General features: G+C 43.3%; 1 protein-coding gene across 3 annotated transcripts in view; it reads left to right on the forward strand.

Annotated features, from left to right (window-relative positions):
• The window catches only part of FYB1 (FYN binding protein 1), a 49,980-nt gene that overhangs the window by 11,576 nt on the left and 12,694 nt on the right, over positions 1-25,710 (forward strand). The window contains exons 2-15 of one of the 3 annotated variants that reach the window (XM_083465855.1): positions 667-1,798; positions 6,364-6,520; positions 10,642-10,679; positions 12,236-12,255; positions 13,664-13,710; positions 14,764-14,875; positions 16,068-16,224; positions 16,642-16,786; positions 17,459-17,481; positions 18,264-18,336; positions 20,155-20,298; positions 21,090-21,121; positions 22,857-22,926; positions 24,671-24,776. In XM_083465855.1, the coding sequence (XP_083321981.1) occupies positions 667-1,798; positions 6,364-6,520; positions 10,642-10,679; positions 12,236-12,255; positions 13,664-13,710; positions 14,764-14,875; positions 16,068-16,224; positions 16,642-16,786; positions 17,459-17,481; positions 18,264-18,336; positions 20,155-20,298; positions 21,090-21,121; positions 22,857-22,926; positions 24,671-24,776 (2,256 nt within the window). The remainder of the gene's footprint in view (positions 1-666; positions 1,799-6,363; positions 6,521-10,641; positions 10,680-12,235; positions 12,256-13,663; positions 13,711-14,763; positions 14,876-16,067; positions 16,225-16,641; positions 16,787-17,458; positions 17,482-18,263; positions 18,337-20,154; positions 20,299-21,089; positions 21,122-22,856; positions 22,927-24,670; positions 24,777-25,710) is intronic. The other 2 variants (XM_083465856.1, XM_083465857.1) reach the window with 2 other exon arrangements.

The following is a 25,710-nucleotide window of genomic DNA, read 5'->3' on the forward strand; positions in this document are numbered from 1 at the left end:
ATGAGTGTGTGGCACATGCTGACCTGCACATTCATTGCCCCACAGGGCTTTTATGTCAAGTTTTCAAGTTTCTGACTTCATGCTTCTTAGACTGGTTCATGCTTCAGTCTACAGTGCCAGTTTACAGCTTGTGACAACCTGCAAGCATAAGAAAGTCAAAACCGGTCTGCTGCAATCAGCATGTGTGCAGGGTTCATGTTAGTGGGTAGCATGAAATGTGAGGTAAGGAAGGCTTGAACTCACCTCACAAGGCTGTAAGGACGCCAACAACACATGCACTATGAGAGGACAGAACTGCTGGGTTTAGCAGTATCACTTGCTACATACATTTTAGGTCATAATATCACTTCTTTGTTCCGCAAATACGTTGGGAAGGGGGAAATTTCAGCAGACATAGCAAGGCCAGATCCAGTCAGCAAAACTGCTCGTCTGCAGCAAACGCCTTGAAATAATACTTTAACCACAACGAGTATGTAGCAAAATGTTGAACATCTTTAGCCATACAGGAAGTTGAATGCTGAGATATCTCTAACCAATCAGGAGCCTCACAAGCCTCAGACCAGGAAACCCATTCCAAGTACAGTATATGCGAACGTTGCTGCAAAGAACTTCTCACTCGGCTTCTTCATCTTTATTTTTTTTTTTATCTTCTTTGTGCATTTGTAGGATGGCAAGACGAATGTGAAGTCCATCATGGCAAAGTTTAGCAACAACCCAGCCGGGGAGGTTGACAGCCGACAAGGCAGAGCAGCAGGACAGCCGCCGTCGGTGGCGAGGACTGCATTTGAGAAATTTAACCACCTGGAAAATGCCGCTGCACCTCCCAGACCCAGCAACATCCACAAATCTCCATCTTTTAAACCACCTTTGGGCACCAAACCTTCTGTTCCTGACACATCAGACAAGGACCCAAAGCCACCCCATTTGAAGAGCAATGCAGTGGCTAGCAAGGTTGCAGCTTTGGCGCAGGCAGCTAACAGGGAAACGAATGAAAAACCTGGATTTCCTAGGCCTTTGGGTCCCAAACCTACTGACGGACTAAAAGCTGAATCCAAGCCATTGTTCCCAAAGCCTCCTGACAACAGATTGCCTGGTTCCACAGCACCAAAAAATGAACTCAGGCCACCGGGGCTACCAAGGTCGAATTTTAAACCTGAACCTCAAGGAAACGAGACAAAGCCTGTCTCTCAAGTGGCGGCTGGATTTAAAGAAAAAATAATCGCGGCTTCGCAGGAGAATGACCCCAAACCTCCTTTTCTGAAGCCAGCCCTTGGGAAGAAACCAGGTCTACATCCTGTCCCCAATGAAGAGGTTCCCAAGAAATACCCTTCCTTGAATCCGACTTCTCCAAGCCCACTAGGCCTCAAACCCAAACCCAACTCATTTCTAATGGCCAAGGATGTCGAAGGAAAGAGAGACAATGGGGTGGATTCCACAGCCAGCCCTTTCCCTGGTGTAGCCTTGAGACATGTCTCTGACAAGAGCAACCTGTCTCCGGCCCTCCCAAAATCTTACGGCCAGCCGAGCAATGAAGAAGCAAGGTCAAGTGTGGCCAAGAATATTTTCAAAGTCTCTCAAGAGGATTCTGGGTCAACTTCTGGAGCACCTAAGTTCACTGGTCTGCCCAGGGCGACCACGACAGGACCTTGGGATAATAACTCTGAAAAAGAAGAGAAGGACAAGAATTTGCCGAGACGGAAGGCAATCCCTCCACTAGTCAAATTAGGTCTGGCCCCGCAGAAACCCAGCAGACCTCCAACAGTGAACCTTGAAAAATTCAGGAAATACACCGAAGAAAGTGAGTTATTCATCCCCTATTTGCTGTTGGTTTTATGCAAGGTGGGAAAAAAGCTCCTCTGTGCTGGCGGGGGGGGGACATAATAATAATAATAATAATAATAATAATAATAATAATAATAATAATAATAATAATAATGTGCCATGTAAAAATATTTCCCCAATACATCTTGTACTGAATTGTGTTTTATTGCATAGTAGGGAATGTTCCATTGTCACTGATTCTCTCACTCTGTTGATTACCTAGAGCTTTTGACTGGGCCACGCTAGATATTTATTTCATTTGTTTACCAAAATGCATATACTGCATGAATTGTAGTAAAAGAGATGGGTGCAGTTTTACCCTGATTGCACTTTTTAAACAGGGGAAACAGCATCCACAGAGCTGATCGGGAGAGGAATGTGTTATCCTTTCCCCATTTGCCCTTTCCCACTCCAAGCTGCCCCTAAGGACTCTCCCACCTTGTGAAATTCCCTTCTTAATGTGTGTTCGCCTGCACTGGGAACTTCGTGAGGGAGGAGACCCTGCTAGACATGGCTATTTGGAAGGATGGAACAGTAACAAGAGAAAATGGTTAAGCACCTGCTCACTCTATGCCGACACCCCCTTTGACTTTCTGGTGCCAAATCATCACTCTGGATATTGCTTTTCCTGATTAGAAAGCGGTCTTGAGGAAAAGTTATATACATTCAATTATATATATTTTTTCCAGGCGGAGAGAGGCTAAGTAGAACAGTGAAAGGTGGGGGACACTGCCTAGTTTCTCACCAAAAAATGGAGAAGAATAGTGTGCATACATTTTGTCTCATATCTCAGGTTCTACGAACGCAAAAAACTCTGAAAAATGGGGCTTCTGGTCCATGTGGGGGTGGAGGGTGCAACTGTCCCTCTCCCACTCTTGTGGTTGCCCATGTATGCCTCTGCGTGTAATATGTAGCCTAGACCACCAGCAGGAAGGCTAGAAGTATATATGGGGATGAAAAGTCCAGTTATGTTCATTCATCCTAAGGGGCAGCAGGGTGGGGGCAGAGGGGAAATCAGTATACAGTGGTACCTCTGGTTATGTATTTAATTCCTTCTGGAGGTCCGTACTTAACCTGAAACTGTTCTTAACCTGAAGCACCACTTTAGCTAATGGGGCCTCCCGCTGCTGCCACGCTGCCACCGTGCGACTTCTGTTCTCATCCTGAGGTAAAGTTCTTAACCCGAGATACTATTTCTGGGTTAGCGGAGTCCGTAACCTGAAGCGTATGTAACCTGAAGCGTATGTAACCCGAGGTACCACTGTACAGCCTCTCTGAACCTGTCCCTGTTTGGAATTAAAACAGGAAAGTCTCAAAGCTTTCTCATGTAGAAAGCTTCCTTCATGTTGAAAACAAAAGTAAACTAGCACATCAGATAGAATTTTAGGGAAGGTTGCCACAGGGGATTTTGGATCATAGAATCATAGAATCATAGAGTTAGAAGAGACCACAAGGGCCATCGATGTGTGGAAACATTTAAATAATGCCATCCCCCATCTATGTTCTGAACTGGTGAAGTTCCAGAAGGATCAACCATCTGCCTTTTCCAAATTTGTGAACCCCCATTTTACTGCTTCGGACTTACAGCAGTCTAGGTGACCACAATGTTAGAACTGAGACCAGGACAGAGCTCCTGTGCCTGCGATAGCTGAATGGCAAGTAGAAAGCTGGCCAGTTTAACATTCCCCCATTGTTGCACCTCCATAATCAGGAGCACCTGTTGAATGATGTATAAATGCGAGCTACTCCTTGTGCTAACTATCACTTTAAGCTTCCTATTATTTTATGCTGCATCATTATCTCAAATTAAATGCACGGAACTTGTTGTGTTCCTCCCTAAACTTTCACTTTCGACTTGTTATTAGTTTTATTTTATTTTTACTTTTTTCGGACACTTATTACATAACTCGCTAGGCTTGCTGTTGAATCGCTTTCTATAATATTTCTAAAAGTTTGTTCTTTTTGTCTATTGAGGAGAAACATACACTTTACCAAAAAGTGCGTTCCTGGATGCTATTCACCCCAGGAAGGGGGGGAAATGGGCACTATTATTATTTTTAAACATCCATCACCATGAAAGATGCATAGCCATACTTTTGTTTTCACCATTATAACAGTTTTGTGATGCTTTTAATGCATGTGCTGTATAAGTCACTTTTGAGTTAAGGAAAAAAAAAGCAACTTATACATGCAATTATGAATAATTTAAATATCTATTTATAAGTGTATTTCTACATGTGTAGCATATATATATTGCTGGGTTGCTATTCTTCTTTTTTTTAAAAAAAATATTGCTAGAACTAAGTCTTCCTGCATTTAAATAATTTCCATTAACTATTTGTAAGAATTAGTTTTTAAAAACATGTTTATAGTTATTAATTGATTGGAGTTAACTTTGTATGCACATTAATTTTGCAAGTAAATATATTTAAATAAAAGATGGGGAAAGTGGGTGGATTTTGTGTTTTAACTGTGTGAGACGACTGCTCTTCACTTGCTTCTTCTGTTGTCATGTATTAAGTTTGAACTTGTTTTAACTTCACTGTTTGTCTTGCCCCTGTCTCTTATTTATCTCTATTGCTTTCTCTCAACTCTCCACCTTAGTCTTACCACACTCTAAATACTAATCTCACTTACTAAACCCCTTATGTATGGATCTTTGGCACTTTAAATACTCAGCTGTCTCCTTTTCGTCCTGTTTTAAGGAAAGCTTATCTCTGTCCCTTGGCATTTCCTCCTTGATGTACGATTTGATTGCTTTTCGTTTTACATTGATATTGTATATAGTCTTTGCTGTGCTCCATCCCAAACAGATGTTGTCCATCTGACAACAGCTTATGGGAAGCAAGCTGAAAAAGAACAGGGAAGGGTTGAACGTCATTGCGCATTGAGGTCCCCAAGACACCCCAAATAAGAACACAATGACACTTGATTTCTGTTTAAGGTTTTTGGCATAATTTTGGCCACAACTTTATAAAAATACAGCAATGTGAGTGGTTGCTTAGGCATTGGTAGCGACTAACTGACCCCGCACAGGGACAGCTCTGACATTCGCACCCCCTGCAAAGTCAGAAAGGGTAAGTCACCTGGGGAGAGAGACGGGACTGGGAACCATGCCTCACCTCTCCCCAGAATGCTCCCAGGGGCCCTTGCGTGGCCCTGGCCCCTTGCCAGGGGGTTTGGACAAAAGCATGGCGAGCCCCTGGGTTCCTTTAATGGAAAAACCTTGCAGCAGCAGCATTTTGGAGGGGCAGGCACAGCCAAATCCATACCCCTCCACCAACCAATTCCCAAACCAATGCCTAACTGCAACCTTACGAGTTGTGACGATTTGCTACGCAGTAGGCAAAAACCAAATGGCACCAGCCAATCAGCCAAATGGACAAAATTCCTACCAGGCCCCTGCCCCAAAGCAGACGACCCCATGACAGGCATAGCAAGGTCAAGCAAACAGCCTAACATTAGGGAGGGAGGGCGGGTGATCCGAAGCACGCAGCGAAAGAGGAAGCTCACCACTGCGTGCAGTGTATTTAACAAACACGGCTGTCAATCAATAAATAGCTCCATATAAATCTCTCCAGTAACAGCCCGCCCATGCTTAAAGATGGCCAAATTCTTTTGCCCAGCAACAGTGAGGTGTCTTGTCAGCCCCCACCGCAACACGTGATCTCCATGAGGGAGAACACGCTTTGCTCTATTCAACGTCCCCTACAACTGCATTAAAGTAAAAAATAAAAATGCAGGGAGATCCAAATCATTGCTCTTTCTATGGCACACACTCACACTTATATATAAGAGGCGCAACAGATGCCAGTTACCAGCACTGAAAGACCTACATCTAGCAAGATGGCAACAAAATACAAGCGTCTGTGTTTTAAGTAGCATGCAAGAAAAAGGAAACTTCTGCAGATGCAGTAGGAAGTGGATGTTGTTACAATTAAGCAATTTCATAGAATCATAGAATCATAGAGTTGGAAGAGACCACAAGGGCCATCGAGTCCAACCCCCTGCCAAGCAGGAAACACCATTTGGGAACTTTTTTATTTTTTAAGAAACACCGACGTGCAAACATGTGCCTACTAAAGTTCCCATGGTAAGCTGCTGTTGTTTTAAAATCAAACTGCAAATTGCTGTGGGAATGAGAAGACGACTGGAAGAAAAAGAGAAAGCGAGAGAAACTGAAATGGATAGATTCAACCTTCCCTATCTATCCTTCATGCAAATTGCAATGCTAGGTTCCTCCTGTGTATAAAAATGGAGCTCACTGTGATTTCCCCCTTAAATATTACAGTGGTACCTCGGGTTAAGAACTTAATTCATTCTGGAGGTCCGTTCTTAACCTGAAACTGTTCTTAACCTGAGGTACCACTTTAGCTAATGGGGCCTCCCGCTGCCGCCGCACGATTTCTGTTCTCATCCTGAAGCAAAGTTCTTAACCCGAGGCACTATTTCTTGGTTAGTGGAGTCTGTAACCTGAAGTGTCTGTAACCTGAAGTGTCTGTAACCCGAGGTACCACTGTATAACTTTTTCTTCCCTTGCAGGCTCCAGCAAACCCCATGCGGCAGGTTTACCCCCTGTACTTCCACTGCCTGTTTCGACCCTGCATACCAGCACCCAGCTGCCTCCACCACCTCCTCCGTCAGCTTCCCATCCATCAGCACAAGCTCCGGTACTTCCCCCAAGAAACATCAAGCCCAGGTATGTCTCTGTGTAAATGAAAGTGAAATCTGCGTGGGGGGGGGAGGTTACATTCTGCTCTCATTTCACAGGGAATGAGGGAGCTTCTGATCTCACATCTATCGAAGTGTCTTCCCGGTACAGTCATCCTGAAGTACCTTGTCTTTGGCACTCATCATGCCCCTTGTTTTCTTTCGCTGCTTTGTGATGAGGATGCTATCCTTGACACGGTCAAGGGACACGGGTGGCGCTCTTGGGCTTGCCGATCGGAAGGTCGGCAGTTCGAATCCCCGCGACGGGGTGAGCTCCCATTGCTCTGTCCCAGCTCCTGCCAACCTAGCAGTTCGAAAGCACACCAGTGCAAGTAGATAAATAGGTACCGCTGCGGCGGGAAGGTAAACGGCATATCCTTGAACCCTAGAGGCCATGCAAAAGCCAAACTAGACATAATGCACCAGTAGCCGCCACATTTCTTTAATCATCCACCTCTGGACCCCAGATGTTCTTGGACTACAACTCCCATCATCCTCAGCCAGCTAATGTATTTGTGACTATATTTAATAAAATGGGCATAAGTGATTTTTATGCAAATGATCACCCTCTTTCCCTCTTCTATAGTGATGCTTAAGCAGCCCCCCTATTCATGCGAAAGATGGGTGTGTGTGTCTCCCCCCCCCCCCACATGTTTGTCACCTGAACTTACTGGCAGTGAGCAAGGCCAGGAGAAAAATAAATTCACTGGGCAAGTGAGGACAGTGCACAGAGGAAGGAGAAAGTGTTCTGCCCTCTCATTCACATCACTTTTCATGTTAATATGCTAACAATGGAGTCAGGTGCAGAGTAATGATGGCTTTGTAGCCAAAACATGGCTACTGGAAAACAAAAGGGAAAGATGAGCATGAGCAGCATAATGCCAAGGTTTGCAGAAGGGAAAGGGGTTAGGGAGGGGGAACACTAGGAGGCAAAAACCTTTAAAGAACAGCCCAGAGCACTTCACACTGCAACATTTTATTGCAGGTCTCCCTTGGGTTAAAATAAGAACCACAACCACCTCTCCTTTATATGTGAATATGTGATTCTAGAAGAAACACATGATCAAATAAAAGTGGCACCATTTTTGTCTAGTTTGGCCCTATGGTGAGATGTTTTCAGTCAGTATTCTAAGTACAGTGGTACCTCGGGTTAAGTACTTAATTCGTTCCAGAGGTCCATACTTAACCTGAAACTGTTCTTAACCTGAAGCACCACTTTAGCTGCCGCGCCGCTGGAGCCCGATTTCTGTTCTCATCCTGAAGCAAAGTTCTTAACCTGAAGCACTATTTCTGGGTTAGCGGAGTCTGTAACCTGAAGCGTATGTAACCTGAAGCGTATGTAACCCGAGGTACCACTGTAAGGGTCAAAGATAAGTCTATGAGGCCAAAGTTTTCTCCAGTCGCAGCAGAACATCCGGCCAGGAAATATGAGTTTTGAGAAGGCATTTGAAGGGAGAGAGAGAGACTGAGAGAGAGACAATCTAGTGCCTGGCTTTCTATTGATAATCCTCAGGCCTGCTGCACGCATGGAAGATCTGAAATGGTAGTTACTTGAGAATGCAGATATGCATACTTTGTGGCAAGCAAGTCCTGTGATATATAGCTGCTGATCAGGTGATTTTTCCTTTGCAATAGCAAATTAGAAAAAGGAAGGGCTGTGATGACATTGCAGAACATTTCTGAAAACGCACGAAAAGCTGCACATACATACATCATTTTATTTGCATGCTGTCTTTCCACAGTTCAAACCATGCTCAAGGCGACTTACAACATGGAAAAATACATAATTGCAAACATCTTTTGTTATGCGAACATAACAAAAGTAGTCATAAACCATAAATAAAACATTAAGAAATACACAACAATTTCTGCATAAACTATGATAAGATCTTAAATAAAGATACAAAAAATAAAATAAATAACAGCAACAACCCCCTCCCCCCCAAAAAAAACCTCTATAAATGGTAACGCAGCCCACGAATCTTTTCAGCGATTTCAGCTTTTGTAGCTGGAGTCAGTCCGGGCCACGCCATCCCATGCCAGGTCTGCAAGGCAGGGAGCAAATCTTCCTGGACTCACAGCCAAGGACTCTCACGCATTTTGACACTGAATACTAATTGCTGGGGAGCACAACTGGAGAGAATGCTATTGCACTTGCAGGCTTCCCACTGACATCTGTTTGGCCACTGTGGAACAAGATGCTGGACCTTTGGCTTGATCCACCAAGCTCTTATTATGTGCTTACACACATGCACTCACTCACTTATGCCTTGCTATATGATGCTATCTGAATGTATGGAGGAGCAGGATTGCATGTTGCTGAATGGCCTCAATGGATTCAGTGTATGCGGCCCAGTGCCAAGGGTCTTCTGGCAGTTCCCTCACTGCGAGAAGTGAGGTTACAGGGAACCAGGCAGAGGGCCTTCTCGGTAGTGGTGCCCGCTCTGTGGAATGCCCTCCCATCAGATGTCAAGGAAATAAACAACTACAGTGGTACCTCAGTCTAAGAACAGTCCTGTTAACGAAAGATTCGGGCAACGCACTCTGCAAAACCGGAAGTAGGTGTTCTGGATAGCGAACTTTGCCCCAGAAGAGGAATGAAAGCCGACTGGTGGAAGGGCACCGGTGGCGGGAAGACTCAATGGGGAAAGCGCACCTCGGTTTAAGAACGCTTTCGGTGTAAGAACGGACTTCCGGAACGAATTAAGTTCGTCAGTGGAGGTACCACTGTATCTAACTTTTAGAAAACATCTGTAGGGAGCCCTGTTTAGGGAAGTTTTTAATGTTTAAAGTTTTATTCTGTTTTTAATGTTCTGTTGAAAGCCACCCAGAGTGGCTGGGGAAACCCAGCCAGATGGGCGGGGTAGAAATAATAAATTATATTATATATTATATATTACATGGTACATGTCTGAAAGAGACCGTTGTCTTTGGTGCATCCAGCTGTAGGTGTGGCAATCCTTCCCAATCTCTGCTATCATCTCCAGATTTCTTGCCGTCGCTACACCCGTTAGAAAAAAAAGAAAATAAAACCTGCCAGGGAAAGGTGTCAGATTCAAACTTAATAAGACTACAGGCCTGTATTCCTTTACTTAGGACTCCTTGGGATCAGTGGGGGCTACATCTGTGGGGATGTCAGGTTTGCATTTTTGGGTATAGAAAGTATTGGTTTAAAGTGCAGAGATCTTTCCTATTCTAATCAATTCAAGCAGGTTCTGGAAGCTTCTCTATGTGATACAAGCTGGTACAAGCTAGAAGTTTCTAGCTAACAAGCAAGCTTCTATTTTGCCTAGAAACAAGCAGAGAAACTGAATAGCTGGTTCAAACTGGTTCTATTATCTCTTTCACTCAAGGTCATGCTGACTATAATAGGCCAGAAGAAGCCTGGGTTTCACTTTCTGTTTCTCCTGCTGGTGTGCTGGTCAGTACAGTGGCATCTTAATCTGTTCCGGGAGCTGGTTCAACTCCTGAAACTGTTTGAAAACCAAGGTGTGGCTTCCGATTGGGTGCAGGAGCTTCCGCATTGGATATTTGGCTTTTGAAAAATGTTTGCAAACCGGAACACTTACTTCTGGGTTTGTGACGTTCAGGAGCCAATTTGTTTGGGAGCCAAGCTGTTCGAGTACCAAGATACCACTGTACATAGTATGCTTAAGTGCTAAGGTTTTAGTCTTATTGTAAATTTAAGTCTGCTGCAGCTGGATTTCTTGTGGACTGTACCAATCCTGAAGATGTTGGATTGTGACTGTAAGGCTCATTTGCCTTCAGTAGTAAAACAAAAAAAAAACAATCTGCTGAATGAAGTTAACTACCTCTGAGTTGTTATTATTTGGAATCCTGCATCGTGTTTTATGTTTTTACTCTGCTAACTATACGTTGGGGTCTGCTCTGGATCAATATGGAGCAGAATTCATTGCATGGAGGAATGGGAAAACCTAATTTCATTAGAGGGTGTTTTTGTCCCAGCTTCTGTCAACTGAACCAGCTGAATCCAGCCCATAGGCTTCATAAACCTTCTCTGATGGCTTGGCTTTCAGTCAAAAGAGTGTTACGGGAATTGCAGTTGCATCTTTTTTCTCTTTGAACCTGTTCACCTTTTTCTTTTCATAGGGACAATGAAGAAAGCTATGATGATGTTGAGTTTGGAGGTAAGGCTAATCCATTTTTGTTAAGACGGGCATTAGAAAAATTGTAAGTAGGAACTGTGAGAAAGCCACCCCCATTTCCACTTATACTCCACTCCCCTTCCACTGTTTTCCATTACCGCCTCTCCCTTACAGGCAGCCCATTCTGTATTTCATGCCCTCCATCACTGCTCAGTCCTTATCAGACTGGTTTTTGGGAGAGGCTTTTTCCCTAGTACTTCTGAGAACCTAGGGGTTCTTGGCCAATACCTCCTGTTTGTGCGTGGGTGGTGCCATTTTGGCTATGTAAGGATAACTTATCTCCCCCACCAACCTGTCAATCCCCTGGTGATGTAAGGTGACCCAATTTTGCCTGCATGTCATGAAATTAAACCATGTGAAGAAAGCCACAGCCCACAAAGGGCCAATAAACAGCTGGTTGTTGGCGCTGGCAAACTCCAGTACACAGACATTGGCACAGGGCTTTGCTGGCACCACTGATTGGCAGCCATGTGTGACATGAAGTGCAGTGAAGGTGGGCGTAACTGGCCTGAACGACCTTGTGGCCCAAAGGCCACAATGTGGGCCTGATTTTCCCACTGCTGCTATATAGGATGCTGGTGGTGGCTGCTGCAATACAGCCTTCTGAATCTGAATGTCCTATAAACCTAGATCATTACTCCCTCCTCCCAGGTAACCCTAATAACACTGTATTTCTGTGAGGAAGAGCTGGGGATCTCCCAACAGAAAATCCTGAATATTCATACACCTTGCCCAACTACAGTACCTAGAATTCCTTGCAAGAAGCCATAGCTGCCAAAGTCTAATAATAATAATAATAATAATAATAATAATAATAATAATAATAATTAATAGCAGTCAAAGTGATATAAATGTATTGATAAAATACAGATAATGAGAAAGTTAAACAAATAGCATTTATACAGAGTATAATTTATAATGATATAGCATGTATATTTAAACCTTATGCCATGTATTTATAGCATGTAGTACATAACATAATATATAGTTGGTTTTCAGCATGTAGTCAGAGGGGGGGGAATTAAAATCAAGTTGTGGTGCTTGAGGTGCATACTATAGCACAGGCTTCCTCAACCTCAGCCCTCCAGATGTTTTTGGCCTACAACTCCCATGATCCCTAGCTAGCAGGACCAGTGATCAGGAATGATGAGAATTGTAGTCTCAAAACATCTGGAGGGCCGAGGTTGAGGAAGCCTGTTGTAGCTGATAAGCAGCTGGCATGAAGTATATTCATCTGCTACAATTTCATTTCAGTTTTGATCAAATATAGATTATGCCATATATTTAGTTTTATGTGGAAAGATACTGAGGACTATAAATATATGGCATAATCTGTATTTGAGTTAGACAAAAATTTTCGCAAGTCAAAATACCCAACTTTGTCCTAGGCAACGCCGTCCTTTGGCCAACACTTTTTGTTTAGAGGGCAATCCATAGACTTTCTACCCTCTTATTATATACGGATATGATTGTATTATATACAAAATCTTCCCTGCAACAGAAAATTAACAATCAATGTTTGCCTTTTGATTCTTCAGGAAATGGGGATGCAGATGAGGTCAGTATCACCATTCACAACATAGATAAATGCATCACAACTATCTTTCATTAACACCCGCTTTCATGAATGCATAGGGGTGCCGTGGGAGGTTCTGTTACCAGTGTGTCTGTGGAAAGAGGGGAAAGGGAGAGAGATTGTTTCATTTGGATATCTGCATTGGGTTTTAATATTTTAATGTTTCGCATTATTTAATTATTATTTTGATATGGATGTTTCACACCCTGGGACCTTAAGGTCGAAGGTGGGTGTGGCGATCACACAGGGTCGCTGGACGTTTGACGGTCTAGTGATCCCTGTGCCACCACTGTGATTGCTTTCTTCGCTGCCCCCAACCCGTTTCTCTCGTTTACACATGGAGTCCCGACAGTTGTTAACATAAAATCAAATAAGCAAGTTTATTTTATAAGCATTAACAAGGTTATGGTTTCAGATAACTTTTCTTGTCAGTTTCTTAATCTTAGTTTCTTTACTGACCTATACCTTCCTAATAACTTCTAATTGATTATCCCATCCCATCTGTCTATCTGACTCCTCCTAACAGTTTCACTCACTCTCACATCAAAACTAGACCAACCCACAGACTTATCCTCCCTCTTCCTTCTCCAACTCCCAACTAACTTCCAAATAACACCAACTCTGACTCTAACTCCTCCCCTTGGGTTCCCACTGGCCAATCACTTCACACTCATTTAACCCTTTCCTTATGACCCACCTAGGAGGGCAAACGCCACAGTGGGTTATAAATCAAAGAAGTGATCATTAATAGTAATAAGCTGTGGGAACATTCATTTGTCACTGGATCAACACATCTTAATTTGGGTACACAACTTGTGACTCATAAGCCAAGCAAGGGCCGCAGAACATGTGTTGTGGCCTTCCACAGGGTTGAGGAACATGTAGTTCTTCAGATGTTACTGGACAGCAACTCCCATCAGCCACAGCCAGCATTGCCCATGGCCGGAGATGATGGGACTTGTAGTCCAGCAACATTTGGAGGGCCACAGGTTCCCCCTACCCCAGTCTACAAAGTGCTTGACGGCCTTGCTCTGTATGTAATCTCTGGAAGGGCTTAGCTGAAAGGAGAGTGTAAAGGACTGCAATAATGGCTCAGGGCGAGTGAGAAGTTGTTGTGGCAGTAGATGCAACTCAGTGACATTCATGTGTTCATTATACCCAGAATGAACACCTGGAAATGGCTAGTCTGGGCAATATTTGATATTCTTAAATAGCTGAATGGTCAAGGTCTAAAGAAGACCTTATTTCATACAACAAATTGGGTTTGAAATAATGAAATGCCACATACAATTGGCTGTCCTAGTACTAGTCTTAAAAAGAAATTGTTGCACTTGAACTACGTTATAATTTCCCCTTTCTAATTCATTTCTTGTCACTTTTTTCTTTATAGAGTCTCAACAGTGAAGGGGAGACATATGAAGATATAAACGAAATGAGGTAAGAAATATGCAGCTCTGCAGATATGGCGGTTCTCTGGTTCTTGGGATCCCACAACTGAAGTGACAGAGAGACAAAACATAAACAGAGTAAGAGGACCTGAGAGTAAATGGCAGACACCATTGCAAAACCGTGGACAAAAGATCCAAAACCTGAATTTGCAACTTTATCATCTTCTAGGCCAGGGCAGGGCTAGCCAACATGTTGTCCATCAGATGTTTTGACCACAGTTCCCATCAGCCAATATCATCAATCAGGGGTGATGGAAGCGTCTGTCCTGCAACATCTGGGCTAGGTTGAGAAGGTATTGGCTTGGATCCAGACTTTGCTTGCAGCAGCAGAAGAGGGAAGAGGAAAAGTGGCTTTGGCTTTATCTCCCTTGTAGCTTCTAAAACTCTTCTCCTAAGGGTTTGTGGGCACTCTGGAACAGTGAAGGAGGGCACCAGAAAAAATTGATCTTCCTATGTTGAGCAAAAGATTCCTGCATTTCAGAGGGGCTGGTGGACTAGGTGACCCTCATGGTCCCTTCCAACTCTACCATTCTATGATTCCAGCAGGCTCTAAAGGTTGGGTCAAAGGCCTTCTGCACATGGAAGGAGCTCTTCCATTTGTGGACAGCGATCAGAAGGTCAGCGGTTCGAATCCCCGCAATGGGGTGAGCTCCCGTTGCTCGGTCTGTGCTCCTGCCAACCTAGCAGTTCGGAAGCACATCAAAGTGCAAGTAGATAAATAGGGAAGGTAAACAGCGTTTCTGTGCGCTGCTCTGGTTTCCCAGAAGCGGCTTAGTCACGCTGGCCACATGACCCAGAAGCTGTACACTGGCTCCCTTGGCTAATAAAGCGAGATGAGTCCCGCAACCCCAGAGTCGGTCACGACCGGACCTAATGGTCAGGGGTCCCTTTACCTTTTACCTTTAAGCTTAGATCCAACCCAACAGCAACCATTGAGCACATGGCTCCTGATATGGTCATCTTTCAAGAGAAGTGAAAGAGACCCAGATGTTTGTCCCCTGCTGTTTCTTGAGTTAAGTATCAATCACTTTTTATTTCGCAGACCTACATCTAGAGATGATGAAAGGAAAAAGGAGAAGGAAGAACGGAAGAAATCAGAGAAAGAACAAAAGGAGAAAGAGAAAAAAGAGCAGGACATCAGGAAGAAGTTCAAAGTAAGGCTTAAACTAGCAATTATTTTTTTTAAAAAAACTTTAATGAAAACAAATACATTATCCTTTAGCATTGTTAAAGTTATTCTGTTTGAAGAGATGGGGGATAAATTCAGTTCAGTTCACATTAACAGGTGAACCTATTTAATTCGCACTTCCTGAAACAGCAAGCAAACAGACAGCCTCCCTTCAAAATTTGCACTTCTCTAAATCTTGCAGTGTAATTCTCCAGGAGACTAATGTGTGAAAAAAATCTATATACTACAGTAAAGAGTGCATATAAATGCATGCACTAGTGAAATTAACATTAAAAAATGCATTCTATTAGGGAAAATTGCTTTGCAAAAATGCGTAAAGGTAAAGGGACCCCTGACCATTAGGTCCAGTCGTGGCTGACTCTGGGGTTGCGGCACTCATCTTGCTTTATAGGCCAAGGGAGCTTCCGGGTCATGTGGCCAGCATGACTAAGACGCTTCTGGTGAACCAGAGCAGCGCACGGAAACGCCGTTTACCTTCCCGCCAGAGTGGTACCTATTTATCTACTTGCACTTTGATGTGCTTTCGAACTGCTAGGTTGGCAGGAGCAGGGACCGAGAAACAGGAGCTCACCCCATCGCGGGGATTCGAACCACTGACCTTCTGATCGGCAAGTCCTAGGCTCTATGGTTTAGACCACAGTGTCTTTATAATTCCATTGCAAAAATGTCTGAAACAGTGATGGGGAATAGCAGGTCCAGGGGTTGAATGTGGGTCTCCAGTCCTCTCTACTTAGCATCAAGACTCAGTTCTCCTTAGGATACATCTTTTTTCCCTGATTGACACTTCTTTGTGCCCTCAAGTAGACGCGATTGCGATAATGTCTCTTGCTTGCCTGTAACACCTCTGACTTCTGTGCATCTGGAATCAAATCTGGAATTGTGTGTAAGAATCACATTGTGCCTCTGGCCATACCCACTATTTGATTCTGGTCCTGCCCACCACAGACACATGGGAACCAGAATGTTGGCAGTGAGAGAATGCAACCCTCAGGCTGAAAAACGTTCCTCACCCGAGGTCCCGACTCCAATTTGTCAGTTGTTGTGGTTTGTCCATGCCTGTTTCCCTCTCTCTCTCTCTCCCTTCTCTTGTACAGTATTAATCCTGACCATATGTGCAATGCTGATTTACACCCATTTCTTATCCTACTTCTGTGTAGCTCGTGGGCCCCATTGAAGTCATTCACCAGGCCCGAGCTTGCACAGACTTCAAAGGAGGGAAGAACGATCTGACGTTCAAGCAAGGAGATAAAATCGAAATCATCCGCATCACTGACAATCCAGAGGGGAAGTGGCTGGGAAGGACAAGAGGCTCCTGTAGGTATAAATTATGCAAATTTAAGAGAACTTATTTTAATATGTTTAATCAGAGTAATTTATTCTGATCAGAAAATTTGGGTTCACTCACCATTTGGAGTATTTGAAATGTCGCTAGTCCACAATTCTTGGCCCTTGAAGATGTATTAGTATATTCGTTAAAATACTTGAAACCTGCACAACAAAGAAACGTACAGCAATTTGATTTAAAAAAATTGCACACCATGCAATGAATACCATTCTATATTGCACAGTGGTTTTTAAAGGGTGTGTGTGTGTGTATGTGTGTGTGTGTGTGTGTGTGTGTGTGTGTGTGTGTGTGTGTGTTTAATGCAGCCCTTATGATGTCTTGTTATAAAGTTTAAAAGAAAACAGCTGCATCTTAGTCATGAAATGTGTTGGGCTTTTGCTTTCTAGATGGCTACATTAAAACAACCATGGTGGAAATTGACTATGATTCGTTAAAGCGAAAGCCGCGGCCTTCTGTCAACATTCAACTGAGGCAACCAGACAGTGACCAGGAAGTGTATGATGATGTCGGGGAACAGGATAGCGTCAGCAGGTATGTCAAAAGGGATGGCCACACCTGTGTCCAGTTCTAGTGTGGCTTGCAGTGCAATCTAGCCCACCTTTCATCAGAACAGGAAGTGATAAGGAAATGGTTGTTTAACATTAGTAAGGTGAACATTTATTGTAATTTCTTAAAATGAAGTTATTGTTACATTATTTTTAGATTAGTAGTGGTCTGTAGGGCAAGGTGCTACAGGGAAAGGACCCCTGTACAGTTAAGTTCAGTCCTCGATATATTTCTGGACTACAACTCCAATCAGCCCCAGTCCACATAGCTAACTGGAAAGGATTGTGTGAGTCCCAGCAAGAGCTGGAGGACACCATATTGGCAACCCCTGACAACAGGCCTGGTCCAGCAAAGCAATTGTTACCTTATTTATTTATTTATTCATAGATTACCAGTTTGAATCACATTTGCCATTTTCTAGGCAATTACCTGGCTTTATGTGGGTTATAGAATATTGCAGACATTTGGGTGTGGGGGAAAAACATGGACTTTTCAGTGCATTCCTATATGTGTGTGTCTTCTTTGGATTTAAGTCCCACCATGTTCAATGGGGCTTACTCCCAAGCAAGTATGTTAAGAACTGCATTATTTATTGCACTGTCTTCTCCTTTAACTTCAACCATTTCCCCTCCTCCTTTTGTTTTCTCATGGCCAAAGTGGAAGTCAAAGTACTGCAGGAGGTAAGTTCTGCTGTTCCTATCTATCCAAATTTTGAGGTTTGTGGGTCATGGGGCCCATCTTTTAGCTACTTCTCAAGGTATCAGTTGGGGTATGACCAGGGTTTGTGATATCTACCAGCAATCATCAGACAAGCCATATATAGTCAAAGAAAAATAACAGTCCCCAAGCTTTCATACTTCCTCCTTTAATATTCATTTCTAAACTAATCCTGTAAGCACCAAGGTCAATGCCACTTTCAAGATTAGCAAATCAAAGCTACAACTTTCTGAGACTCTTCCCCTCCATCCCCGCTCCCCCATCAGCACCAAGATGACCCAGAAAGGCTTGTCCTCCTGCTAAAGCAAGCATGGAAAAGCCAAGCTCTCCAGAGGTCGTTGGACTCCAAATCCCATCAGCACCAGCCAGCATGGTCAATTCTCAGGGATGAAGGAAGCTGTAATTGAAATAGTGCAAACAATATCTCCTGGTTTTTTTCAGTAGAAGCAGTACATACGGTTGAGGATTGTTGTTGTTCTTATTATTGACATAGCTGTCAACGTTTTCCCTTTTTTAAGGGAAATTCCCTTATTCCGAATAGGATTCCTCGCAAGAAAAGGGAAAAGTTGACAGCTATGATTATTGATAATTTCAGTATTAATGTTTTATTTTACTTTATGTGCATTTTGGATGTAAGTAGCCCAGAGACAGTTTGCATTAGGCGACATAAACTGAAACAATAATAATCGAAGTAGTAGTGATAATAATACTACTCTGCTTTTGCCTTTTTAAAAATTTCAAACAGGATTCCCTCCTCCTCCTCCTCCCTCTGATGACATTTATGATGGGATCGAGGGCGATGATGCTGCACAAACAAGGTAAGCATTAATAGCCAACAAAATAATGAAAAGCAGATGGAGAATTCTTGTTTAGTTCTTGTTTAAAAGATTATCTCATGATAAAAATATTAGCCCTCGATTAATGCATGATAAAATGGTATCAGCTGGGTAGGGAGTGTGTCTTAGAAGGGTGTGGAGATAATGTTTTTACCATGGAATTAATTGCTTTGGGTGTTGTTTTAATGAGTCTTTACTGTTTTCATCTCCTTCACATGGATTGTATTAAGGCATAGCCTTTTTCAACTTCTTTAATTCTCAAGCAGGAGCCAGTAAGCCAGAATCTGAAGCGTGGACAGATGTTTGTGTGGCATCCAAACAATGGCACATCTGACTCTTTAGACCCTAGTTATCCATTCATTATATATTCGCCCTTTGTAGAAATCCACACTGATGCTGGTGAATTGCTCTGATCCTGGGATCACAGATTAGAGTCGCAGGGCGGATCAGGAGGTCCATGTACTAAGAACTTGGTCCAGCTGTGTTTGTATGAGGCTCACACTTCATGCTGTTGCAAAAGTCATGTGCCTCCCCCTCTCTCTGCTGAGTGGTGGCAAAGAGCCCATGGGGTTCCATGCACTCACCTAGGGTCTGGAGAACTGAGACGCAGTGGAGACAGTCGTAGCTTTAATAAACATTATTTATTCGCCTATTTACACCTTCGAAAGGGGAAGGGTGGCGCTGTGGGTTAAACCACAGAACCTAGGATTTGCCGATCAGAAGGTCGGCGGTTCGAATCCCCGCGACGGAGTGAGCTCCCGTTGCTCGGTCCCAGCTCCTGCCAATCTAGCAGTTCGAAAGCACATCAAAGTGCAAGTAGATAAATAGGTACCACTCCGGCAGGAAGGTAAACAGTGTTTCCATGCGCTGCTCTGGTTCGCCAGAAGCGGCTTAGTCCTGCTGGCCACATGACCCAGAAGCTGTACGCCGGCTCCCTCGGCCAATAAAGCGAGATAAGCGCTGCAACCCCAGAGTCGGCCACAACTGGACCTAATGGTCAGGGGTCCCTTTACCTTACCTTTATTTACACCTGTCTGCAATGAAGAATTCCAGATCTTACAGCATGTTCCTTTCAAGAGGGGCTTGTACCCCACAGCAGTGCTTGTACCCCACAGCCAACCACCCTCCTTCCTCCTCCTTCCTCCCATCAGCCCTTGCTCCCAGACTCCCTTTTCACCTCAAGCATACAGTTTCCTGGCAACCCCTGTATCCTTCACACCTCAAGGTGAGGGGAAGGAGTTCTCCTGTATTGCAAATGGACCTCTATTGTTCTTTGATGGCCCTAGCTCAGTCGGGTTGTTCTGTATAAGCTAGCTCAGGAATTCCTCTGCAGCTTGTATTCTCCCTCCATATCCCAAACAATCAAAAATCCTAGCCTTTATCAATTTCTAGGATTTAGGGGGTTTAGGATTTAAATTTATAACAATACATTTGTCGCAGGAAATACTGGTGTGGTTGTATGTGCTGTGTAAATGGTGGTGGTGCCCTGAGATGTTCTCCTAAAGCAACCTTTGCCAACCTGGTGGTTTCTGGACATTGGGGACTACACTCCCCATCAGTCCCAGCCAGCACTGGCATACTGGCTGGGACTGATGGGATTTGTAGTCCAAACCAGTCAGAGGGCACCCGATTGGCAAAGGCTGTCCTAAAGAATGCAAGTATGAATGGACTTGAAGGTCCTTTTTATTTTGGGGGGCTGTTGTTGTTGCTGCTGATGTGAATCCAATGCTCCAGCCCAAAGTCATTTCAAATACCTTGTGTTTCATTCTGCAATGTGATAATTGCGTGCATACCCCAAAGGTCTGTGCCACATGGTGAAGATAAGAGTGACTCCTGGCCCCGTGGGCTTTTGAAGAATCTGTTGAAGGGAAAAGATTTCCCCAAGAGAAGTATACGAGAGGCAGCAACTAAAATCAATGTGACAGAAGATAATGGAGGTTCCTCGTAAGAGACTGCTGTGAAAGAAAGAAAAATAACCGGCTCACTAAAACTAATAGCTAATATACGTGTTGATCATGCGCTACTAACAGCTTCTCACAGCAGCCTAACCAGCCACATAATCGTACCACACGGCAGATAACCAAAGCTATGAAACTACCACATCCCTTTTCAAAGTTGGGCCATGCTCTGTCCTTGAATACCTCTTAGCTTAAGTCATAGGTACCTGTTTGCAGAAACAGCTTCACCATGAGGCGAGGTAAGATGGCCAACTCCGGTGGCATTACGGGTGGCAGAGTTGGAAGTAGGCAGATCTGGCCCATGGAACAAAATCTGTTGGCTATGTGTGTCTCCTATTTATTCCAGTGGGATCTGCAGAGAGAAACTTCCTAGTAGAGCATGATGCATGATCATCAATGGAAAGTGGGGATTTCTCTGGATTCTGCCTCAGGGACCTACCGTAAATGTCTTCGACTGAAGCTATGTCTGAAAAGCTAGGTCATGGCCCAACTTTTGTTCCATTGCCAGCAATTTTGTTGATGTGATCTAGTCTTACCCATGACAAACAGTTTGTAATTTCACATATTTAAGGGACAACAAATTAGTTGCAGTTGCATATGTGAAGGAAAGCACACCCACACGCCCTTTGTTTTTGTTATCCAAGATAAAGTGGCTTCAACAATTCTTCCTTTTGTTGTGATGTACACAGCCATATCCCATAATCATTTATATCCTGGGATAGGAACTGATCATCTGATTGCAGTGCTTAATGAAAGTTATTATTTGTTTGTTTCTAGCAGGACTTCTTCAGCAAAGCAAATAGGAAAGGGTAAGTAATAAGATCAAAAATATGAAGCAATTATTAAGGTGTGGTTGAGTTCCTATAATCCTCAAACAGAAGCTTTCTTCTACACAAAGGCCAGTTTCACACACGTTGTGGTATAGGACAAACTTGCAGGTTATGATTAGGATCATTAACCATGATCCTATGTTTGGATGACAAAACAAGTCAAACCTTGGCTTAGCTGCTAAGGAAGCAGGAAACATTTGAATCAGTTTGAAGACAAACCTACCCAAAGCGTACTTTCCGAAATGATATGTAAACTGAACTACGGCCATCCTTTGAAATTTGCATTCTCCTGAGCTTTGCAATGCAGTTCTGCACCCAAGCAATTCCGAAGTATGAATTAAAAATGCATATATTGAGGGAGATAACATACACAAATGCATTATATTAGGCAACATTATTATTAATCAGTGTTGTTGTTGTTAATGTTAATGCCCTTCCTCCTAAAGTCCTAGGGCTGATTACAACAATTTAAAACACTGCTTGAAAGAGTTTAAAAACTTAGAATAAGAAATACATTCACAAAAATAGGGTGGCCTTAAACATATTCATCACAGGTATCAAAGGACAGGGTAAAGAGGTGAGTCTTTAACATTCACCAAAAACTGTATACAGTGGTACCTCGGGTTAAGTACTTAATTCGTTCTTAACCTGAAATTGTTCTTAACGCGAAGGGCCACTTAATGGGGCCTCCTGCTGCTGCCGCGCCACCGGAGCATGATTTCTGTTCTCATCCTGAAGAAAAGTTCTTAACCTGAGGTACTATTTCTGGGTTAGTGGAGTCTGTAACCTGAAGCGTATGTAACCCGAGCTACAACTCTAATGAAGTTGGCCAGATGCACCTCTGTGATGAATAGGAGTTCCACAACTTAGGGGCTGCTGTAAAAATGCTTTGGGAGCCATTCCAAAGTTTGACCAAGCTGCAGGAGGCAGTGGAAGACAGGAGGGCCTGGCGTGCTCTAGTCCATGGGGTCACAAAGAGTCATAGAATCATAGAGTTGGAATAGACCACAAGGGCCATCGAGTCCAACCCCCTGCCAAGCAGGAAACACCATCAGAGCACTCCTGACATATGGTTGTCAAGCCTCTGCTTAAAGACCTCCAAAGAAGGAGACTCCACCACACTCCTTGGCAGCAAATTCCACTGTCGAACAGCTCTTACTGTCAGGAAGTTCTTCCTAAGGTTTAGGTGGAATCTTCTTTCTTGTAGTTTGGATCCATTGCTCCATGTCCGCTTCTCTGGAGCAGCAGAAAACAACCTTTCTCCCTCCTCTATGTGACATCCTTTTATATATTTGAACATGGCTATCATATCACCCCTTAACCTCCTCTTCTCCAGGCTAAACATGCCCAGCTCCCTTAGCTGTTCCTCATAAGGCATTGTTTCCAGGCCACTGACCATTTTGGTTGCCCTCCTCTGGACACGTTCCAGTTTGTCAGTGTCCTTCTTGAACTGTGGTGCCCAGAAATGGACACAGTATTCCAGGTGAGGTATGACCAGAGCAGAATACAGTGGCACTTTTACTTCCCTTGATCTAGATGCTATACTCCTATTGATGCAGCCCAGAATTGCATTGGCTTTTTTAGCTACCGCGTCACACGACTAAACGACTAAACAACAACAACAATATTTGGGGCCTGAGTTGTAATGATTATATATTATTTTTCATTTTTAAAAAATCAAACAAACAAACAACCCACCGCTTTCTGATTTCAGATTCTGGAGACAGTGATGTCTATGATGATGTAGAGCCAACTGATTTCCCTCCTCCGCCAAAAGAACTTAGGTGAGTGAACATATAAAACAAGGATGTGTGTAATGGCTACTGAGGGATGCTGATCTGTTTGCTGTTACTCAAGGGCTTCATGACACGTGTTATAAGTGGCAGGATTCACAGCTATGGTGCGGGTTTCTAATATGGGTCAGCAAAGTTTTTCAACAGGGGACTGGTCTACTGTCCCTCAGACCGTGTGGGGGAAGAAGAAGAAGAAGAAGAGTTTGGATTTGATATCCCGCCTTTCACTCCCCTTCAGGAGTCTCAAAGCGGCTAACATTCTCCTTTCCCTTCCCTCCCCACAACAAACACTCTGTGAGGTGAGTGGGGCTGAGAGACTTCACAGAAGTGTGACTGGCCCAAGGTCACCCAGCAGCTGCATGTGGAGGAGCGGAGACGCGAACCCGGTTTCCCAGATTACGTGACTACCGCTCTTAACCACTACACCACACTGGGGACCGCACTATACAGTGGTGCCTCGCAAGACGAAAAGAATCCGTTCTGTGATTCTCTTCATCTAGCGGTTTTTTCGTTTTGCGAAGCAAGCCCATTGACGGATTAGCGGATTAGCGCTATTAGCGGCTTTTAGCGGCTAAAAACCCCGCAGGAACTCGCAAGACATTTTCGTCTTGCGAAGCAAGCCCATAGGAGATTCGTTTTGCGAAGCACCTCCAAAACGGAAAACTCTTTCGTCTAGCGAGTTTTCCATCTTGCGAGGCATTCGTCTTGCGGGTCACCACTGTATTTCGAAAAGAAAAGAAATGAACAAATTCCTGTGCCCCACAAATAACCCAGAGATGCATTTTAAATAAAAGCACACATTCTACTCATGTAAAAACAGGCTGATTCCTGGTCTGTCGGCGGGCCAGATTTAGAAGGCAATTGGGCTGGATCCGGGCCCCGGGCCTTAGTTTGCCTACCCATGTTCTAGAACTTTAAATACCAGACACAGCTTAGGGTGAAGGGGAGAGATTGAAACTTCTCTTTGCAGCTCTGCAAACCCAGACGCTTAGAAAGTTTGTATGAGTTTTAATTTGCTTTAGCTTATTCTATCGTGGTTTTACCCTTTTCTGTATGCTTTAAATTGTGGTTGCGGATTTTTAGTGATGATTTTATTGTCTTGTGGTTTTTTGGAAAGCACTTTGAGGGTGTCCCCCCCCTTACAAGCAAGCAGTATGTAAATTTTATGAAATAAACAAACAAACTGGGAAGTATTAACTGCTCTCAATCTTAACCTGATAACTGCCATTTGTCCAGATTTTAATTTGTCTGAATTAATTTTAAGATGTATTTTAATTAATTGATGCCTGTTTTTATGTATACTGTGTTATTTATATTATCTTAGCTGCACTGAGCCTGGCTCCGGTTGGGGAAAAAATAAAATTTATTATTATTAAACTGTGATCTTGGTAAAACATGCCCTCTGCCACTTCGCTGTGATTTATCATTAGAAAATCGCCTTCTGTTGGGTCAGTGAAATACTAATTGCCTTGAAGGGGAGGGAAAATTTAAATATTTGTTCCATGCATACTGCATTCTTGATTAAATCCTCCGCCACATTTGGTGTTTATTTTTTTTTAAAAAAACCTAACGATGTCATTAACAAAAGGTTAATTAATTGTTTAATTAATTAGCTTGTCCTTTAGCTAGGCTTTAATTGACAACCAATAAAATGAAAACAAACCTAATCTTTACATTGGCGATCTTGATTTTTCTTCCTCTTCTTCTCCTTCTGTTTTGCAACCTGACACTTTAGCATAGCAAAGGCCCTGAGCATAGCGAGAGCCAAATCAGATGACCGTGATTCGCAGAAACTCAAGAAGATGGAGAAAGAAGAGAAAGAGTTCCGAAAGAAGTTTAAAGTAAGACCTTGTTTTCTTAAAATTGTTTCTTAAGGCTGCGGAGCTAATGGCATAAACCGGAGCAATAAAACTATGCAAAACACTAAAACAGCATAAAACACCAATCAAAATGAGAAACATGTCCAACTTTGTGAAATTGCCACAGCCACAAATCACAGGCCCTAATGAGGTTTACCAAATAAAAAAAATAGTTAAAAATTCCAGGTTTTAGCTCACCTGCCTAAAATTAATTTGGCAGCTGCCTGTCTTGATAGACAAGGGAATTGCGCCTCTGGGGGTGAAGTCAAAGTGCACCAAAGTGACCCCCCCAGGGCGCAAGCCTGGGCGGTGCATACAGAGGTGTATGTAAACAACAAAAAGTAAACAACAACAAAACCAAGGCCTCATTCCGGATGACCTGTTTATATAGCATTTATCCTGACTTTAAATTCTGGATTTTTAACTCTTTTAAATTCTGGATTTTAAACTGCTGTAACCCACTTTGTGACCTAGGGATAGTATAATAAATCCAACGAAAACAAAAACAACGCCAAAAGAGGAGGCTTTCTGAATTTAAAAAGGTTGAGCTTCTGCCATCAGGTTATGGCCATAAATATTCAGTGTGCACCCCGTCAAACTCAGTGTGTTTTACTTCCTTGTGGACTAGATTTTTAATTCAAAATGTTACACAATGACAAGAAAGCTTTTATGAAAATCTGTTTGGGAGAATGAGCATTTATCTTCACTTCCCCTGGGGGGAAATGTGTGAAAGTGGTGCACTTCCCCATTCTAAATACTATCAATGAAGCTCATTATGACTACGAGGGGAAGTTATTGGTTGTCTCAGGAGAGCATTTGAGGGCTGGATCCAGAGGAAGTGCAAACTGTATTGTTTAGATGGTTGCATGCCATTCACGTAGCACCTTCCTGTGAACAAAACCAGGTACGGTATCCG

This window comes from Podarcis liolepis (assembly GCF_965112155.1).
Source record: "Podarcis liolepis genome assembly, chromosome: 11".
Taxonomy (NCBI): domain Eukaryota; kingdom Metazoa; phylum Chordata; class Lepidosauria; order Squamata; family Lacertidae; genus Podarcis; species Podarcis liolepis.